The following is a 22,376-nucleotide window of genomic DNA, read 5'->3' on the forward strand; positions in this document are numbered from 1 at the left end:
TGATGAATAGAACAACTCCCTATCGGGTCACCCTACCGATATACAAAATTATTTAACAAAATGATCCTAAAATATGGCTTTTTTTTCAAATATTTTCAAAATTTGAAGTTTTCGATGGTAAACAATGTTCCAGAAAAATATGTAAAAAATAGGAATAAACAACTTCGTAGAAGTAAATAGGGTTCTAAAATGCAAACTAGAAAAATGTTGATCAATGATTTCGTTATATTGATTATTTTTACGTTTTTTTTTTTGTCAGGGATGCAAATGAATGCAGATAAAACCCTCTAGGGTTCAAACCAAATCATTACAATCTTGTTTGCATTTAGGAACCCTACTCCTTTCCCCAAAGCTGAACTAGTTACATGTTGTTGTAGAACATTGTTTATTATCTGAAAGTTCAAATAAGTAAAATATGTGAAATTTTAGAAGTATTTTACCAAAAAACTTTGTATTTTGGTAGGGCTAACAGATAGAGAGATGATGTATTTAAAAAAAATGTGTCTGTTTCATCAATTCTCGACATTGCCGTAGACATTATATTTTAAGCTTGTCCAATAAAAAAGTTGAATTTTAAAGCAGAATCAGTGGCATGATTTTTAACTATATGTTCTGGTCACCCAATGCACCATATATTTCGAACATTTTCATCCGAAGAGGTCATACCGATACCAACACTAAAAAGGTCACGATTTCTCAAATTCGACCCACTGTGCCGGCGTCGAAGAAAAAAGAGGGTGCTTTAAATTTTTCAGATTTCCTCCTTCGACTCGAAGGGGAAACTTTTGCGTTTATTGGTTTCATCTCGGGTTTTGTTTTCTTCATTTTACAAACAATTATTCGTTTTCATACGTTTCGCAACAATTAACATTATACTTCAACTCTTACACATTATCAACAGTGAATAAATATATCCTCCTTTAGTGTTTGCGATTTGATGGAACTTATGGGAAGTTGTGAATGCGATTTTCATGTCATCGGGTGACACGTTGGCTAAAGCTCTTTTTTGCGGATTTTAGGATCGGTCGTTAATTTAACATACTGGACTGTTCAGCTCTTGACTTCATTTTGGAAATCGGGAGGAAAAAGTTTAGCGGGTTGGGGGTGAGTCTTAGTTGGGGAGCAGAAACGAAGATGGCTAAGGATGAGGTGATTGATCGGATGAGGAATGGGAATGTCGAGTGATGGAAGATGGGTTGACGAGCAGGAGGAGGAGAAGTCCTATGAGCACCGAAAATGACTTGAGGGCTTATTTTCAACATCGAGGTGGCTTGGAAGAATGGCTTAAGGTGACAGATATGTATAGAATGGGATTAAAAAAGGGTGACAGTACTAGGAGTAAGTATAATTGAGCCAAACTCGACATCAAAAAGGAATAATGGTTAATGGTTAGGAATAGAACTGGTAATTGAAAAAGTTCAAGAAGAGAAAAAAGTCAGGTTATAGCGAAAAAAAGGCAGCAAGCAAGAAGAAAAGAATGATAAATATTGATCCATTAAAGTTGACAGCAGAAAATATGAGTTTGACAGAATGATAAACTGTTAATGATCATAGACAGTAAGAGAAAGATATGAATAAAAAGAGTGTGAAAATCACGTGACTCTTTTCGAGGAATGACTTTCAGAGCGAAACTATGAAGAGAAGGGAACTTGAGCAGTTCAATGGACCAACATGATGGAAACCATGTAGAAATAGTGCACATCAAAGGGATTGTATGTAGATAAGGGAGCATAGAAATGCTCAGAGACAGAAATACTACAGTGGGAAGGAAACAGCGACAGACAATGGAGCGCACGTGCGTGAAGAGAAAGGGTTTACCGTTGGGTGGAAAATGCGAAAATTATTAGATTTTCACTCGTCGAAAGTTGAAAGAACTTGCGGGTTTGGGGTTCAAAGCAAGTAGAGGTCGAGAAAAAAAGGGTTCAAACGAAAGGGTAGTAGGAACCGAAGTTTGGGCTGATCGTAGGTTTGGTTTGCGGTATTCTGATGTCCCTAATTATTTTAAACAATAAATTAAATAAATAAATAATTTAACATTTTCCCGCAAACTTTCGGCAGTGGAAATAGACAACACCCTCGGTCTAAGGGCAGCCCTCCAGGCCGTTATTGCTCAATTGGTGGTTTCGATCGTCTTTCAACAAGTAACAAATCTCTGGAACTCGTTCCGTGTCGTTTTGGGCGTATTTCGTTGATGGGGTGGTGGTGCTTACGCCTGGTTCTTGGAGTAGGCATTGTAGGCCAGGTTCTGGGCAGCAGCCGCAGCAGCAACATCAGCCGACCGTCGGTCCCAACCTCCGCCATGTCCAGAACCACCGCTGGACCAGCCACCGCCTCCTCCCTGCTGCTTGCTGGCGACCAGTTTCTTCAGTCCGATGATTCCGGCCAGCAAGAGGGCGATCTTGGACACGATCAGAGCCTTTCCGGCCAGCAGGTACAGTCCGGCGATCGCAACTGGCACCATGGCGGCCATCTTCATCATGAAGCCCATCATCATCATGCTCATCATCTTCTTCATTTTGCCACGACCTGTTCGAGAGGGAAAATGATAATCGATTGAATATTTAATAAGTTTATTTTCAAGAATGAAACAACATCATTAGTTTGATTTGATTGTTGTGAATGAAGGCCGTCTAGATCCGATATAGGCGCACTATAACAGAAAATGTGAGGGTAAAGAAATGCTGTTTCTACGTTTTATGTCCTACGAGATTCAATCCTCACTTAGTAAATTGATTTGAGAAGCACCGGTCTTGGCCAGCCAAAGAAAAATATTTAATGGAAGTACATGAAAAAAAACCTGTACTATCGTGTTGGTCAATATAGGCCACTAGTACCAGTTTCCGCCTCATTTTTAATTTCCTTTTCTTTCCTCCCTAGGCCAATCGCATTGACTTCTAATTAAGGTAGCCAAATTAGGAATACCCTGGCCAAGATAAGTGTATAGAAATTGAAATAACAGACATTTTTTCCTGTTATTTTTTGGATCAATTAGGACAAGTTAACGAATGTAGCATGGGAAGGTTTTCTACATAACACATGCTAATTTGCTGCCTAAATGGTGTATCCTATGGCTACAATGGGTGCTAAGTCCATAACAAGTGCTTTTAGCCTAAGTTATGAGCAATGGAATGAAATGGTTTTATAATTTCTACCTATAAGCTTGTGAGCTTATAAACTCATAGTGTTTTCTATATGATCGGCGTTAAGTCACACCATGTGACATTTTGAATATTTTGAGAAAAATGGACTTAAAGTCTAACACTTTGCAATATTTTAACTCACCAACATTTTGGTTCAATATTTCTACACATCTTCATCGTGTTGCTTTCAAACAATATAATGTGAAGTGATAATCATGAAAAAACATAATCCAATCCTCTAATAGAATGGTTTTTTGATGGACTATGTGTACTTGGTTCACTTTGACTGAACTAAAGACCATTTAATGCTTGCATGGTCAAACTGGGTGCATATTTCTAAGGTGAACAGATTATCAACATCATTCGACTTCTGTATCGTATGTTCTTCAATAATTCATATCTTCAATCCCAAAATCAGTGGCACTACGATAGCTTGAAAATTAACGTTTTGCAGGATCAGGGCATTGAAGACCAGAAATATTAAATTATGCGTTCAGTCAGAATGGACCACGTGAAAATCTTGAGTACCGGTCAAAATATACTGGTCCAATAATCAGATTCTAGGACATTCCATACCGACACCTTAGAACTACCAAAAACATCTATCGGACTTTGAAATCAACTCAAAAAATTCAATAATCAATCAGTTTATTGCTTTTTGACACTTGATCAACTCTGTCTGCACTGAAATTGATGTAATTTCTGACCACCCAGCCAAATATGGTAAATGGTCAAAAAGCAAAATCAAATGCATCGAATTAAATAATATCTATGAACTTCTGTTGATGGATCAGAAGAAGAACCGTTCGATGTTGAATCTGACCAATTACATGAAATGTCTTACATTTCCAAGCATTTCTCAGAGAGATTGATCTTTTTAGCTGTTATGGTAATAAGCACTCTGACTGCATAGGTTTATCATTTTTTATTTATAAATTTGTAACATATCTCTCGCAGTTTCCCATGTTTTGAACTTGGCCCATTTTGACTTAACGCCATCCAATTGTCTAATCAATGTAGGACCGATACCCGAGTTCACTTTATGACGTTTGAGCGGTGCCGTGTTATTCAGGTGGCCATTACAAGGAGTGAATGAGGCACTCCTCAAACGACAAATTAGTGAAATCGTGCATCGGTTTATTAAGAAATCAACGATGACGGAGCTTACTAAGTGTTGGCGCAATTGATTGTATATTGAAATATGCAGACACTGTTCGTCGCTATTTTTGCTGATAGACATTGGAACAGAATGTGGAAAATATATTTGAATCGATCTTAAAATGATCAGTTTCTTTTTTTTTTGTTGAAATCTGAAATGATTGGTTCTTTGATCAAACCGTCTAATTCTACGAGGGCTAGCGATTAGATCAGGACCCAATCGCATTTGGTGCTTCTCCATGGGGTTGCTCCGAGTACGAAAACGTTTCTTTCTTTAAAAAAATATCTTTAAAAATACAAACTCAGTATGAAGTTAATATATCATTGGTCGCATCACCAGAAGATTCTTCAGGGTCAAGTAACAAAGGTTGTCGAACTATCATGCCTTCCCTTATCCGATGACTGCAATGACGTTGCCGGCTCCGTTATTTATTTTTACATTTAAAGATCTCAATTTGTATACCTTGACAGCTGACCTTTTTCATCAATTTATGTTTTCATGAATGCGAACAACATTTTGAAAGAAATAACCTGATGATTTTTCAATAATTGTGGAAAGTTTTTCCGCAGATCTTCGGAACACATTGATTTTGTTCTTCTAAGTGCTTACTCACTTAATTCTTATTTTGAGCTGGTTCATCTGTTAGATAATAAGTAGATAACTTGCGCAAGTTCGGAACAACTTTTTGCAATTTTTGTAGGAGATGTAGAAGGACATAATTGTTGTCCAACACACTAGGAAAATTTTCCTGACGAATTTCATAAAACATTCTCCTTACTATATTTCACAAAAAGCCCCCAATAGTGGATTTTTTCAAATGTTCCAAAAGAAATGGGAAAATAAATTCGAAACCTAAATGTTTTGAAACTCCGCACAAAAACAAACATTGCGCAGAACTCCTCACAAATTTCTACAGAACTATCAAACTATATCCATAATACAACCTATCGAAATTTCCATTAGTAAGTCAAGGGCTTCTTAAAAAAAAACCTACAAAAGAAACGGCTTTCCATGGAGGATTAAAAAAATTGGCATGAACTCTAGTTCAAAAATAGTCGAAAATTTTACCAGGGTGTTAGAGATTCGTCAATCCTCATACTTGAAGGCAGTCATGAATTTTGCATGTTTTTTTTTTTAAATCTACCCTGAGATTTGTTTAGACATTTATTCTGCAGTCTCATTTACGAATTAATTTCAGATGAATTAAAGATGAGTTATTAGACGTGTATCACTTACAAACATTATGACTAACGAAACATTACTGCATCCAAAGTATTAGTAGGAATAACAGGATACCGTTTTGATTCATATTACGGACAGCTTCAAATTCCGGACACTCTCGTTTGTATGGGAAACATTTCACACGAAATGTTTCAATTTTCGCCGTCCAAAAGTTCTCATTTTCGAGGCTCGTTTTATTAGGCTTTTTCCATAAATATCATTGCAAATTTATAATGCCCAACTACCTTAGACGTCTCTTAATTGGTTGAACGATTTCAATTGATGATTTGACTGTTCCAATAATGATTATCATGAGCTGTCCGTAATTCGAATCAAAGCGTCCGGAATATGAGGCAAAAGTGAGGGAGCGTCCGGAATAAGAATCATGAAAAGGCCACATGTTTTGATTTATTTAAAATTATTCAAGTTCCGAAAGTTAAGGGCTTCCGACGCTCGATCGCGCTAAAAAATCATACAGAATGATTTATTTTGTATGGTCCAAGCTGGGTTATACTTCACTGAGGCCTTAAGTGTCCGTAATATGAATCAAAACGGTATTAGGCCAAAAAGTTGCAAATAAATTAAAAAAAAAAACAGCATATTCTTCGACTGTGGTTGTTCAGAAACAACGGCTAAGAGCTATTTCTTGCACACTTAGAATAATTCACAGTATCCTGTGAAATAAATCACCGAATTTATGCTGTTAAAAAATACTGATGCCCTGAAAAATCCGTCAATCAAACAAATTTACTGTTACCCTCTGAAATAATAACGAACTATTCGGTAACAGCATTATTTTCACCGAACTACTGTGATATCATGTGACAGCCATTCAAAAAGCCATGACTTCCTTTTGTTTAGTTTTAGCACACCACTAACCAGCAGTGAAACCTGGCTTGGTGGTAGCAAGTCTGCTTGCTGATTGGTAGTTCGGAAGTTCGATTGTCGATCCTGACCATTTGAGAGTTTTTCTTTATGATTTTGTTCGGTGATTTTTCACTAAATCTCCAGCTGTTGAGATTACGGTGAAATTTCACCGTAATCCGTAATTTGTTTAAAGTTGTAAGCCTGTCTAGTCTTCCCATGAACAGAACCGATGTTAAACTTTTGCCTTTGAACCTTGCAACTTGTATTGAACCGCAAACACGATTCATCTCTGTACCAGTGTGTACTTCGGTTCAAACTTTGGGTCAAATAATGAAACAAAGGAAGTAGACAGAGAACGGTTGAAATCCACGCGGATAAATTTCTACGATCATATATGGAACTTCTTGGTACAAATCGCAAGACCCTTGAGGCTTGAAAAAATGGTTTATTTAAGCAGATGAACTAAGATCAATATTTTAGGTAAGATTTAGCGGTAACTTAATGAAAAAAAAAACGAAGATTACACTATATCATACAACAAGACACGATAAGTAGAAATTAATATGCGTGGATTTCAACTGTTTCCTGTCTGTCCGATTTGTGTTATCGTTCCAAACCGTGGATGCAATCGAAGATTTGCACCAAAATTTGAACCGTGGTTACAATCGAGGTACACATGGACAGGTTTTCGAACCGGCGCGTGTTCAAACCGATGTTCACTTTACACATGCCTGGGTTTAGGTCCAGGTTCGCGCGTTTCGGTTTACACACAAGAACAGAGTACAAGGAGAGTACGAAACCGCCTGATCCAACGTGTTCGGTGTTTGTTTGGGAAGACTGGTGTAAGCTCTTATCTAAGTGGGCTATAGGGCTGTAATAATCTTTCTGTAATACACTTGGTCATTTTTTTTTGGACATCCACTGGTATAGACCTTAGTGTTTCTATGAAAATTTTCACAAATATTGCCTAAGTTGCATTTTCCGATTTCGTATATCGTATGATGAGCACGATGATACTCTATGCCTAGAAAACTCAATGAAATTTCTATCACGAAATATCCTCGGCCGACCGGGTATCTCAAATATTGCTAAGAAACCGCCAAGGAAATTTCCTAACGCCTAAGAATTCCAAATGTTTTTCAGCTTAATGTAGTTTTCTTTGCCAAAGTTGTCATTTTTACATTCGTATATCGTGTAGCAGGCACAATAATAGATTGTGCCCAGGGTAGTCAAGGCAATTCCCTCTACGAAAAGGTCCTGGACCGACTGAGAATTTAATCAAGACACCTTCAGCTTGGCTTTGTTTCTGCTTTGTAGAAGCGGAGCGGACGTTACCCTTGAGCTAAGGAAGGCTTTTGTCAAATAATGCAAAAATTACTCCTGGTTAAGTTTACAAATACATGAAAGAAATCTGTTTCGAAACAGCTACGAGAAGAAATCTTTAGAACATCAGATAATTATTTTTGAAGAAGATTGTTCAGATTATCTTATGGTATTAAACAAGGAAATACTTGAAAAGGATTTTTCAGGTGTGTGACAAGATACTTGCCATAAATACGCTAAGAAACGTCGATAATAAATGTCACAATTATCTTTATAGTATTTTAATATAGCAAATAACTGCTCAGTAAATCGACAACGCTCTCTAAGACTAGTCAAAAGCGCTTAGCTTATATCATAACTATAATGAAAAGTGACTCTGCTGTTCAAGCCGCAGTGATTTCCTTTTGTATTCTTTAATTTGTGGAGAGTGTGATTTTGCAATCAAGCCTTTTGTGTGCCGCACTTAGTTTTTTCCGTTGCCTATCATAAATCGTCATTCATTTTTATCTGTAACTACGAACACTCTCGAGTAAATTTGAAATTAATAAGTCTGTACAGTCAAAAAGCGAGAAATTAATTATCAATAATTTGCGCGAAGTTATTATTCATTCTAAATTTTGAAATGAATTATTCTAATAAATGTGATTGAATCACTACATTTATCGCATGAAAAATAAAATCACCAAAGCAAAAATGACAAATTTTTGATAAAATCTCAGGACATGCTATTTTTATTTTGCCTCTATTTTTTCACGAATCTATACAATATTTTTGTAGTATTTGTGAAACTAATGTATGCTGAGTAGACATCAAAATAATTTGCTAAATATTGGTTTCCGTTACAGTGGCAAAGCAAAGTGGTGCTTATTTTGTTTCGCTGAGTGAAAAATAAGAAAAATTCACGATGTCAAAATACAACAGCTCGACGACTGAAGTGTTAATGGACTGAAACTAGATGCAGGCCATTGAATATCTGTTTTTGGTCACTTTTGTCCTGCACTTTTCAAAATATAGTTTATGGTCGCGTTTTTTCGATTCCGCGTCATTTTCATGTTCGGTCGGTGAAAAATTGAATCGGCTGATGGTGGTATGCCACTCGGCAAATAGAAGAAAATTGTTTTGTGGTACTCAATGCTCTTTGACGGTCGGTTGTGGCTTGATTTTGATTGTTTGCCAACGCCTGATTCGCTGCTGACAAGTAATTTCTCGGCCTATCTTGATGCATGGAAAATTTCTGCAAGGAATCTGATAGCAGTACGGAGTTGAAAAGAAATATCAATTCAAATGGGAGTTGCTGTAGAAAATTTCTGCAGGGAATCGTCGAGAAATTTCTTTAGCGATTTCTTATCAGTAGCAAATAAGGCTTAATAGTGCAAGAAAAAAAATCGTGTGCATTTTGTCCCCTGAGTAATTGTGTTACCTGGAAGATATCAAAGGATTCATATTTATTTATTTATTTTTGAAAAATAGTGCTGTTTAAATAAGTTCGAAACAGGAGGTCTGGGCAATATCCCAAGCAAGTTAGTTAGACGCGTTTTCAGTGCGATGCTTTTATGAGCAGTGCTATATGAATGTGAACAAGTGCGTTTCAGTTTTTACGACTCTGGGTGTTGTTTTTATCTATATTTGCGGAGAAAGCAGCAATGGAGCTTCGAAATATGAATTGTGTGAGTTTGTTCATATCTGCAGCTAATGCGTAAATATCAATCATTAGCTGGCTAAAATGTCTACCAAACATATCCTATGCTATTACCCTTCTCATCAACATTCCACAACATTCCGTAACATCTATGAGAGGTCGCAGAGTTCTCTGCATCTCTCTTAAGAAGGTGTTCAATAATTCATTCTTTTCCATTTCCCGCAGCATTCACAAGGACGTAGCCAGGACAGCTCTGGACAGTTGAAGGACGCGTCAATATTGTCTAAGAGTCTAAGAAATTAATCCCAAATCTCTGACTTTTATAACGGACGAGAAGGAGGCAACCCTCACACATCGGTCCAGGACTGTATCACATACGAATTTGTGCTTAATGCTTATGTGTACTTTTCAAAGGCACTTGACTCATATGGTGTGAACTTTTTTTTATTATTATTTAGTACTATTTTGTTCAATATTTCAAACCAATCAGTCAGCCGGGTTTTTGAAGGTACATCATGCTCTTTTATGAATCAGCTCATCCTTAATGGATATTTTTTTCTGATTTTGTAGATTATCTAATGATTTCCAATACACATTAGCTTCATTTTTCAAGGAACACTATAAAATGTTGTTCACAGTAAGTTCTTTGCATTCCTGGATGAACAAATCAGGTATTTTATGACTCTGATGATATCTTCAAAATCGAGCTTTAAATGTGGTGATTTCTTTTGAATCTCTAAGGTTTCAAAAAGTAACCACGATGCCTACAGAGACTGAGAAGTTTTAACGTACAGTTTCCCAAATTGTTAGTCACAACCCCCAGGGAGGTCGTGGGTGACAATACAAATTTATCTCTTATTTATTTCCTACGTTGTTCCTGAATGTCTTCTTAATGTTTAGCAATTGGTTTGAAGCTGTTTTCATTTTTTAATTCAGACATTATTTCAATTGATACATCTGATTAAGATTGATTTGATTATTTTACTTGGGATGTTTTAAATCTAAAACCTGGGTTCAAATCCCATCCTCCAGATACTCACTAAAAATTTCAGTGTCGTCTTCCTTCGGAAAGGAAGTAAAGTCGTTGGTCCCGAGATGAACTAGTCCAGGGCTTAGAATCTCGTTAAAAGATAGAAAAAAAGCCATCACAAAACTAATCGCTACAACATCTTATTTTCTTTCTTGGAGATTATGTTACGGTTGTCAAGAGCATTATCAAACCATTTTTTACCTCTGTCATCAATCCACATCTAACACAACAAACATTCAATCAGTGTCGTAAAAAATCAGCCGAATGATACAGTGCGAAAACGAACAAAAACAAATTCCGCTAGCACGAAGCCAATCTGACTATGAGAGCAAATGCGACAAGAAAGAGAGTGGGTGCAACACACACACTCACTCAGTTTCACCCACTGTTGGTGTCATTTCAATATTCAGTTTCACCTAGCGGCACTGACATTGAAAATTGAATGATGCTTTCAGTTGATGAATCACTGACTTTTAATGGAAAAATACAACTTTCGCAATTTACGAATCTTTTTGTGGGGTATTCTGATGGAAATAATTTTTTTCACAAGCGAAATTTAATTTGCTTCCACCGAATGTCAATGGGTGGATGAGAATCAATGTAGAAAAAGTAATTGAAAAACTAAATGTACGTTCTACCAGATTCGTGCATGTATTGTCAAAAAAACATTCACACAAAGAAGAATTCAACGATGACGTATTCTACTGAGGGTCGGCGTTGTTCACTGTATATTGAAATATGCAGACACTGCCTTTAAGGCTATGTAGCCTGTCATTCATTGATGACTTTTCAGCTTGCAATTTTAAAGTGAAAAAACTCGGTCTGGATAGTTTATATTGACTTGAAAATGTATCACTGTACACGCTAACATGCATGAAGTATGCTGATACTTTTTCAGCTGTATCACTGCAAAACCAACTGATTTTCTTTGATTTGCAATCGTGAGATGAATTACCAACAATCATCAACGACGCGTACAAATTTCAATGACGGCCTACTTCGTTTTTGATAGATCACATCAGTTGTGATACTTTTCCCCGAATGTTGGTTCTCCGAATACCCCGTTTCCTCCAATAGCCCGATAAATGTTTGGCTTTCGTAACTTTCATAACTTCATTTATTTCAGGGTGGTGAATGAACCAGTCATCTGATATGTACCCTTCTTTATTTGTTTGATAATGACCAAACACCTCCTCCTTTTGAGTGCTTATCGTTCTTTCTAGCTGCCCCTTTGTCACTGAAGACTATTCTAGTACATTTCCTAACTACATCATTGTTTGGGAAAAGGGTTATTCGGGGGCATTCGAGGATAAGTAGCACAATCCATCACATCACAGCTATTATAACAAACATCGATTTGAACGCCGTTTTTTAGAGAAATAACTCAACATAATTATTGAGAAACTAGTATAACACGTTCTTTTCACAAATCTATTTTCAAAATATTTACGATGAAAGTAATTACTCACATAATCTACAATGGAACAAAATCATTAAAGTGCAACTTAATTTCCAGTATTTTCCTTAATTAGCTTCATCATCATTAGAATTTTACTATATAAATATTGATACCGTAATCCGGGGTATCATTGATCAGCGGGGTAACATTGATCGGAATGACTTACCTCATCAAAAGTTTGTATTATCATTTATTGATGAAACATTTTCAAATCATGAACGGTGCTTCTGTTTCTTATATTTATAAGCTAAAAAAAGTTAATATTTTTGTGAAATGCTTGTTTTTTAATTGTTAAGGATGACACTACCGAAGATTCATGTCTCACATGAGTTCTGCAAACGATATAAGCAAGCAAAATGTGATTCTTACTAAAAATGACATCGCCGAAAACAATTCCGTTGTCAAAACTTTTATAAGTATGCTCAATTAGGCAACATTACTGAATTACTGTTAGGAATGTAAAATTCCCTTAGCAAATTGTCTACCTTTAGGCGTATTCCGCGGTTCGAAGTGTTTTTAATTTTAAAATAACTCAAAAAGTAAATGACTTGTAAGCGTTAGGTCTTCATATTCGGCTTCAGGGGCCATGATTTAAGTAAGTAACGATATTTTCAGTATTACCGAACGTTTTGTATATAGGTGATCAATGTTACCCCATATCAACTTAATCAAAAAATCGCCTAAAACATTTGTTTTAACATGCTCAAATCTTTCAATAAACAACATACAGTAAATAGTCTCGAGCTATGGGTGCCAGTACTTGTTTAAAAAATATAAAACCTGCAACATTTTCATTTTCAAACGAAATATTGAAGAAACATTCAGAAAAATGATCAATGTTACCCCGGATTACGGTACCTTTGTTCTCCATATGAAATATTAGTACTTGGCAAAATTTCCCGATTCAGCAATTTTATTAAATATTTGTGATATATACCGAGCAGAACCGAAGTGCTGACCATCTTAACATGATATTGATTTGATTGACATAAGAGTTAAAAGATCTAAAGATAATATAAAAATTGCATTCCTTGGAACTTTTGGGCCACAGTAAAATTAGATGATTGCAGATCTAATGAAGCTAGCTAATATTGGTTGGATCGTCGAAATCTATATATGATATGTAAATGCTGTTCCAGGAGTAAATTTAAGATATAATTTTCAGATCTCTTATATCTATCAAACCAATATCACTTCAAGATGTCAATATAAAATTTTGCTATTACTAAGCTTTCTTCGCCTGTTCGTGATACGTTCCATAATTCGTGGAGTATCGTTTTTATTTCTTTTCGTTTGTTTTCCACTAGCACTATTCGCACTGAATAATAGTAGTTTAATATTATGAAAGCGATTTTTTTTTTCAACAAAATCTTTCGTTTGTTTCCCAAACGAAAAGGTTTCGTAGACAATCCTGTATTTTATCACAGCTCGAAAAAATCGTTACAATTTTAAGAAGGATTCGTATATTGTGTTCAGTAATTCATTTTCAATACGAATTAAACCAATTTCAATTTTGAAATGCTTGGTACATCATAACAATTATTCGCACAATTGAAGCAAATTTTTCTTCAGTGCATGTTTTGTCATATGGTAATTAATTTCCTCCAAAGTGTTAACTTATTTTTTTTTTATTTTGGATGTTATTTTATCAATGGTTTAATGTTGTTTTGTCAATTACGCAGACTGAAAGAGATAGGTGATGTACTTTGACGAAATTAGTTCGACAATATCTGGAGTTTCCAGGGTAAACAGAAAGCTCTAAAATACTGATCAATTTTCTTCCGGCTCACGTTATGGAAGCACCATAACAGATGAGTCAAATTACAATAACATATTAGTCAAATTTAGAACGGATTTTGCATAGCTCTTGAAATGATTATGATAAGCTCTTGAAAAGCGAACCACTTGGTTGAATGACGTTTTCATAGCAGTTCTCAGAAATATGTTTGATCTATCACATTTATTGGGAGTTTTATGAATTTATTCCAAAAGTGTATCATGAAAATTAAAATTTTGCGTGGGATGCGAGTATATCAAGCTCGTTCAATCCTCAGAGTGAACTAATGTGAACATTAAATCCAACACTTAAGCTGTTTGCAACTATGTATACCATGGTAAATATAATGACTCTCAACAATATCATGGATAGAAATCTAACTATGGACATCATTGTTATAATTTCCAATTGTGCAATTTGTGTGGATTTTTAATAAATCAGTTGTTAAAATGTTTTTGACTGAAAATGACTATTGAAATAAACAAAATTTACACAACGGCAAGTTTCATTACATTATTTAGGCCACTAATATTTGTACATCACACTTGGCAAGAATTGAAGCACGTTGATGTACAGGAAAAATAGAAGGTCCTTCTTTAGACAATGTGCCACCGACTTGTGGCCAAGTAAAACATAAACCGTAAGTGAGTATGAATTCACACTTTTGCACTGTTCACCTGATTGTCATTTTCAGAATTGCGTTTTAATTTTTGCTTACATTTCACTGGACATTTGAGAACTGTTCTCCATAATCGTTCATCAACCAATATTCTTTGAATGTTACTCATAGCGTTTTCCAATCACTTTCAATCTTTGTTCCCCTTTCATTCACAACGAACACCCCAAACCCTCCGAAAACGTCCTTCCATTCCACACTTCACTCCCCGCCAAAGAATACACACCTTCTTCCAGCCCGCGGCCAAGCTCGTCGCTCGACAGCTTGGGTAGACTAATCTGAATCGTCCGGCTGCTGAACACTCCGGCAATCTTCTCCAGCAGGATGTTGGTCAGTGCCTCATCCCGTGCTTCCAGTCCCCGTGGCAGGCTCTGCTCCAGTTCGGCCTCGGTCATCGGTTTGCTAGTTTCGAAACCGGCAGCTGCCCGCTCGTTCCGTACGATCTTCATATCACCCACGGTCAACGCATCGACCCGGCTCAACCGATCGATGAAGGTGATGGCGCGCTTCTTCAGACATGGCGTGAAACCGGCCTCGGCCTTGGAGCATTCGTCGTAAACCCGCACGATGGCACGTAATCCTTGGCTTTGGTAATCCTCGGTAGCCCCCAGGACTACCGCACTTAGCACCACTAGGGCGCACACTGATCGTAACACTGGATTCATCTTCTTGTGTCTTTTTTGTAGCTTGTTTTTTCCAAGACAAAAGTTCTTTTGAATCGATTTTCGATCACAAACACAACACACACTCTTCGTGCCAAAGAAAATGTCCTTTCCGGCTTTTCGGGGATTGGTTGGATTTCTTCTTCTCTGGAAGCACACCGGATCACAGTCGCAAGATCACTGATGCTGAGTTCAAAAAACAACGTCATATTTATATGAGGCAAACGTTAGTTTTTCCTTTTCCACCCGGCGGTGGCCCAACAGCGGCTTACTCGCGCCGAGGTTCAAAAACTCGCGACCGCGCGCGCGCGCGTCTCTTAGCGATGGGCAAAGTCGAAGAGCGGGAAAGAGAGCGAATCAGAGAGTGTGAGAGAGAGACCCCATCGAGCCAAGCGCGCGCGAAAATCCGTGTGTTTTTCGGCCATACAATCGAGCCAACTTTTTCCGCCTTTTTCGTCGTCGCACAGAGGAGTAACTTCATCGGACTTTGTGACTATGATTTAAAGCTGATTATGATAAACAGGTATAAACACTCATTTCTATGGTCTAACTTACCCCAATAATTTTTATACCTGGGATAATTGGGACCTGTCAATACAAGCATCACAATTAATACTTTTCCTACAGATTTCAAACATTTTCCTAAAGAGAAGCTGGTCTTGCTCTTCTAGAGATTGAAAATACATTCTACAATGTTTGGCATAAAGGCTTGATTATAGAATTTTAGAAAAAAAATTTAATTTTCCATTATACAATGTGAGAATAATCCAAAGTTATCTGTCAAATCATAAACTTCAGGTAATTATCAGAACGTCAAGTCTGGCAGACTTCCTGTAAGAACTTGTGTTCCTCAAGGCAGTATATTGGGGCCAATATTATACAAATTTTTCACGTCTGACTTACCTGAGTTACCTCAGGGATTTTTTTTTCTATCTTTATTAACGAGATTTTTAGCCCTGGGCTAGTTCATCTCGGGACCAACGGCTTTACTTCCCTTCCGAAGGAAGTCGTCGCTACTGAAATTTTTAGTGACTATCTCGGGGATGGGATTCGATCCTAGGTCCTCGGCGTGAGAGGCGTGTGTTCTAACCTCTACACCAGGTTCGTCCCCAAAATCTTGGTTTGAGGATGAAACATGCTTCTCCAATGACGTACTAATCCTGCGTGTCATCTGTATAAATGGAAGATTACACCTAATGCTTCTCATAACAACTTTCAACATTCCCACATAAACCAAAAGCTCGTTATTTATTTTTTTTATTAATTTATACCTTCAAGTATATATATTGTCACGATGTGAGATGTTCCAATAAATTGGTCAGATGAAGTTAAGTATCTAGAGCTCATGCTAGAAAAAAATAATGAAAATCACATTGAGGACATCCAAGCCAAATGTACCAAATGTATAAAATGTCTGCATCCACTTATTAACAAAAAATCAAAACTTTGTCTTAAGAATAAGCTTTTGATCTTCAAACAAGTTTTCAGGCCAGCCATGTTGTATGCTATACCAATATAAGCTAGCTGTTGTATTGCTGTTTGCGTTTGACGTGCAAATCTTGGTCAAATGCGTTCCAAACGCGGTAACACAAACTAATCAAAGGACACTTAGCAACCGTGATCCATATCACCGCCAACCTTGCAAAGAAAAGCTAACTTTGACTTCGCTTTCCTTATGAAAAATCTTACCGCGTTTGGCGTTCCCGCATTTTATATTTGCATTTCAAACGCACACAGCAATAATACCAGCGAGAAAGATCTGCAGAGGATTCAAAATAAAATTTTGAAAATGATTCTGAAGCTTCTTTCCTGGAATAGTACTTCACATTAGTACTATAGAATATTCAATGTTGGAACATTGGAGAAATTTTCGAATAAAATTAATAATGATTTTAGACAAAAATCGTTGCAATCTTCCATGGTCACGATGGATGCGATATAATAAGACCGCCAACACCAAAAAATAGTTTTGGTCATGATCGACCCAAATAACTCCTGCGTGCATCGTCCGGATTAGCACCGCCGCGGTCTCTTTCGTGCACGGGGAGGTCGGTCGAGAGCGATGCACTTGCTTTTCTTCTATCCTACCACCACCACCAGCATCATCGCCATCACCAAAGCTAGGGCCAAGAGTTCCTCCGCATGACCCGAGTAGAGGTGCATGGTAAAAATTATGGCTGAAGCATCGTTTTTCCTGCTGACATTGCTCATCACAAACATTATTGCCTCCCCTGTGTGTGTTGTACAATTACCGGTTTTGTTTTTGTCTACATATGCACATAAATCAATCATCAAATGCTTTCGCAACAGTCGTTTGCAGTTTTATTTTGATGCAAAAAAGCCGGGAAAACGTAATTTTAAGAGGTTTTTCTTAACGAAATTAAAATGATATTCGTTTTTAACTGTGGTGCTAAAAATTGACGAAATGAGGTAAAATGTAGAGAGGAGTTACTTTCAGAGCCCGTGTATAAAATTTTTCATGCGCATAATTTTTTTTCATGTGCTCGACGTTGAGTCAGAGTGGACCAAGTACAAAACTTGAGAAAATTGGATTTATTTATTTATTTATTTAAGAAAATTGGATTATTCTTTTATTAGATGCGAAATTATCTGCGAGAGATATGCAACAAACTTGCATTGGATGATCTATAAAACCCCATAAAAGTATGCGGTCAGAATGGACCAAGTGCTTATTACCATAACAGCGATAGTCATAGCTCGTCATAGCTCGTTAAGAAAAGTTTTTTCAAGGGGATATTCTTCTAGAAAGTTGAAGATACAATGATAAGGAATGTATTTAGTACAAAAAATATTGTTATTTTTATTACCAAGTGCTCCTTGTAACAGTTGTCAGCTCAGCGGCATTTTCAACTTGCATGATAAATTGTGACACGTTTCATGTTCTGCATTGGCTCGCAAAAAATAATTGTGTTATAAATCGAAATACCATCGGTAAGTTACAACATTAAGTATTATAACAGGTTGCTTACGATAAACATGTATTTTGTTTTCATTTCATATGAAAATTTCTATGGCCTAACTTACCCCAAAATATCTTAATATCTGGGGTAAGTGGGACCTATCAAAACAAGCACCAGAATTAAAACTTTTCCTACACGTTTCAAACATTTTCTTGAAGAGTAGCATTAAACATTCAAATTGATGATTTTTATCAAAAAAAATCAATCTTATATTACAAAATTGCTAAAAAAAAGGAGAAAAAATGTAGTTTTTTTTTCCATATATGTTTTTTATTTTTATTTCTGAAATACGAATCTAAAATTGAGCGAAGATAGAAATAAAATTCAAAATTCATCATGAGAACCATTACTTTTCTATTTCTATTGAACTTTATGTGCTATTTATACCAAATTCAGTAGTTGCGGAAAACGAATCCATCACATTAAGTGGTTTTCCGCCATGCATTACAATAATAACAGAACATATTCAAAAATTCGTCAATTATTGAAAGTTTACTTGCTGCATTTTGATTGAAAACTTATAAATAATATATTTTAAACATGTTTTATACCTCTTTACGCTTATTGTGAGAAATTTTCAGTAAAAATTAAATGCGATCAGACATACCGTAAATTCGGGTGAAATTGATCAGTAGGGTGAAATTGATCCCTGTGTCACTCGATTTTATTTCTTCCTAATGGAGCACAAATATCAATGTAACTTACAGTGAATGAACGTTGTTTGTCGTTAGAATGTCCAAATTGTGTGTTGTGAAGTTTTTTGCGTTCAAAAATGTTTATTTCTGTGAAAATAATTTAAAATTTCAAAATATTGTACGGTGCAGTGTTGACAAACATCAAAAAACTTGTAGTTCTAGACAAGGATTTGGACATGGTATAATCCTGAAAGTTTGTAAGGATACTTAAGATATATTCCCAAACTAGATTTCATAACCAAAACTCGTACCAATTCGTTGATTTGGTTGAAATAATTGAATTTCTGTTATATATCAGGAAATTCCTTAGGAAATTGCATACATTTAGGCGTTTTCTGCGTTATTCTTGAAATTTAAACATTCATTATTTCTATAAATATTGTATTGTTAAGAATTTGGCAAGCATTTTCGGATTCAGGGAGCTTAAATTTATTATGTAAAGTTGTTTTGAAAACTAACAATAATGGCATTGATAAGTGATCAATTTCACCCCGAAATGGGATCTCCCGATTTTTTATTTTAGACATATTTTTTAGCACTAAAATACCATTTGTTAGAAAATTTCGGTACTTGAGTCAATGAGGCTCACCTTCATACTTGTTTTCCTGCATTCAGTTGTTTGGCATTGTCAACATTATAGAAATCAGACAAGAAAAACCGTGAAAAGTGATCAATTTCACCCGAAATTACGGTATTATTAAATGTTGGGTGTCTTCCTAAAACGTTACGTATTTTATGGTTGATCCCTTATGTACATCACATATGCACTCAAAATAAAATATCTATGATTTATCAATCCTATTATTGCAACGGATGACTTACTCATGTGGTTTTACGCACGAAACCGGATGTGTCCCACTTGCCCCGTTTAGCGAGGCAACTGCGTCTAATAATTCATTGTACATCTTTCTTCTAAGGTTTTCACAATTTCGAAATTATTCGATCAAATTCATGCTCACACCAGCTAATATGTTGCCAAAGTGTGACCGTGTTGTTGGATTTGCAAAATATTGACATTTGAAAATTATTCTGAACAATTTGTTTGAACTATCGTTTTTTTATGTCCCACTTGCCCCGGGGTACCTTAATTTGTTAGATTTTTTCAATTGTAACATTTAGATTTTTGAAATTGCAACAATTTCTGTGCAGACAGAGCCAACCAAGTGTCAAAAAGCAATAAACTGATCGATTATTTAATTTTATTTTAGCAGGTTTCCAAGTTCTATAGATGTTTTTGGTAGTTCTATGGTGTCTGTATGGTATGTCCTAGAACTCGCTTATTGGACTGGTATATTTTCGTCGGTACTCAAGATTTTCACTTGATCCACTCTGACTGAATACATATTTGAATATTTCTGGTCTTCATTTCCCTGACCCTGCAAAACTTTAATTTTTAAGCTTTCGTAATGCCATTGATTTTGAGTTTAAAGATATGGATTATTGAAGCATGTGCAGGAAAGCTTAGTCACGGGGACTATCGGGGAAATTTCGGTACGCGGTAACGGGAAGAAAACACGGAAGACACAAAGTTGCATTTGCTCGTCGCGGCGGTCGATTTATTACAAACAATTCAACATAGAATAACAAACAACATACATACGAATCACAGGGTCGGCGCAAGGTAGTGATGATAATCATCGCACTCGCATATTAGGCTGGCCCAGATTCTAACAGAATTTACGATATTGATGTCGAAGGATGTTGATTGCTTGTCTTAGAGATATGCACCCACTTTGACTTTGCAAGCGTTAAATGATTGGTATTTTCCCAGAAATTGTCCAGTCAGAGTGAACCATATAACTAAAGAACGGTTTATAGTAAAAAAAATCGTTCTATTAGAGGTTTGGATTATGTTTTTTCATGATTATCATCACTTATAATGTTTGAAAATAACACAAAGATGAGTAGAAATATTGGAACAACATTTTAACGAATTAAAAAAATATACAAAGTAACTTTAAGCCCATTTTTCTCAAAATCAGTGGCGATTCCCTAACTTCAAATTTACCTGTTCCACGAATGGAAATTCTTGATTATATGCAAACAATTTGCATCTATCAAGTGGAGATTTGCTAGAAAGGAAGATTCCAATAATTTACTATTTGATTTATGATCTCAATTTGTCGAAAAAGGCATTTTTAGATGCGTAGAACAGGTAAAAACTGAGGTTACTAGTCGCCTCTGCTCTTACTTACTTACTTACTTATTTGGCTTTACATCAATTATCTTGATAAAGCCTCGCCAACAATATTACGCCAATTCACTCGGTTCATGGCCGCTTCTCTCCATCCTCGACTGTGACCCATGCTCTCCAGGTCCTGGTGCACCTGGTCAATCCACCTAGCTCGCTGCGCCCCACGCCTTCTTATTCCGACCGGATTCGTAGCGAACACCATCTTTACAGGGTTGTTGTCCGGCATTCTTGCAACATGCCCTGCTCAGCGTATCCTTCCAGCTTTAGCTACCTTCACGATACTGGGTTCGCCGTAGAGTTGAGCCAGCTCGTGGTTCATCCTTCGCCGCCACACACCGTTCTCCTGCACGCCGCCGAAGATCGTCCTTAGCACTCGGCGTTCGAAAACCCCAAGAGCTTGCAAGTCCTCCTCGAGCATAGTCCACGCCTCATGCCCATTGAGGACTACCGGTCTTATGAGCGCCTCTGCTCAAAATATTCAAAATATCACTTGGTCCATTCTGACTTAACGACATACATGTAATATGATGCATTACTCAAGCATGTTTTAAGGAATGTTATACGAAACTACTTCTGCATACAACTTCCTAAGGCTGATGTTGAGTTTTATTAGATGTCTCGAGAAGTATTATCCCAATAAAACAGATTCAAACAAAATTGAAAAACAAAATGTGTCAACATATTTTTGTTGTATATAGTTGACGAAGAGGGGCCCAGATAGCCGTAGCGGTAAACGCGCAGCTATTCAGCAAGACCAAGCTGAGGGTCGTGGGTCCGAATCCCACCGGTCGAGGATCTTCTCGAGTTGGAAATTTTCTCGACTTCCCAGGGCACAGAGTATCTTCGTACCTGCCACACGATATACGCATGCAAAAATGGTCATTGGCATAGTAAGCTCTCAGTTAATAACTGTGGAAGTGCTCATAAGAACACTAAGCTGAGAAGCAGGCTCTGTCCCAATAGGGTCGTAACGCCAGAAAGAAGAAGAAGAAGCTGACGAAGAGTGACTTAAGATTGTTAGATGATGTATGATGTATGATTCAAATGGCGCATGTTTGAATACTCAGGTTGCACAGATGCAGGAGATTCAAAAGACAAATGGAAATTGATTCTCGTTGATGATATGTTTTTCCATGCCAACATGACAAAAATATGTTAAACAAACAATTACTATTCCAATCATAAAACATGAAACAAAGTCATTGATGGATTTCGGTTGAGGTGTTCCTAGGTAATATTTGACATTCTTTGCAAGTTCCTTGATTTATTTTGTTAAATTCCAGTTAAATCTCTGAGGAGTTCATAAAAAAGATTCTTGATGGATTGCGCAAGGAATTCTTGACACGTATCTGGTGAGAATTAATGGCAAGGCAGAAGCAGATGTGTTACAAAAACCCGACAGGGTTTTTATGATTTATCTATGAAACTCTTAGCAATTTCAATGGGTTAATGGGTCAGGATCCATATTTTTTAGAGATTTCAAAAGCAGTTTCATCGTTTCAAATCAAGAAATATTAAATGAAAATATGTTTACTGTATTCTCCAATTGAATA

General features: G+C 36.6%; 1 protein-coding gene across 1 annotated transcript; it reads right to left on the reverse strand.

The window, feature by feature from the left end:
* Positions 1 to 741: 741 nt before the first annotated feature.
* Positions 742 to 15,148, reverse strand: LOC110674097. The gene is made up of 2 exons (XM_021837693.1): positions 14,518 to 15,148; positions 742 to 2,526 (listed from the first exon to the last, which is right to left on the reverse strand). Exons 1-2 carry the CDS (start codon positions 14,954 to 14,956, stop codon positions 2,207 to 2,209), a joined length of 759 nt encoding a protein of 252 aa, XP_021693385.1. The 5' UTR covers positions 14,957 to 15,148; the 3' UTR covers positions 742 to 2,206.
* Between the last annotated feature and the right edge of the window lie 7,228 nt (positions 15,149 to 22,376).

Source organism: Aedes aegypti, chromosome 1 (assembly GCF_002204515.2).
Source record: "Aedes aegypti strain LVP_AGWG chromosome 1, AaegL5.0 Primary Assembly, whole genome shotgun sequence".
NCBI classification, from domain to species: Eukaryota; Metazoa; Arthropoda; class Insecta; order Diptera; family Culicidae; genus Aedes; species Aedes aegypti.

Coding starts and splice junctions, on each gene's coding strand:
- LOC110674097 (XM_021837693.1), bottom strand. CDS start 14,956: ATGAATCCAGTGTTACGATCAGTGTGCGCCCTAGTGGTGCTAAGTGCG. Junction 2,527..14,517: donor TGGCCGCGGGCTGGAAGAAG/GTGTGTATTCTT, acceptor CCTCTCGAACAG/GTCGTGGCAAAATGAAGAAG.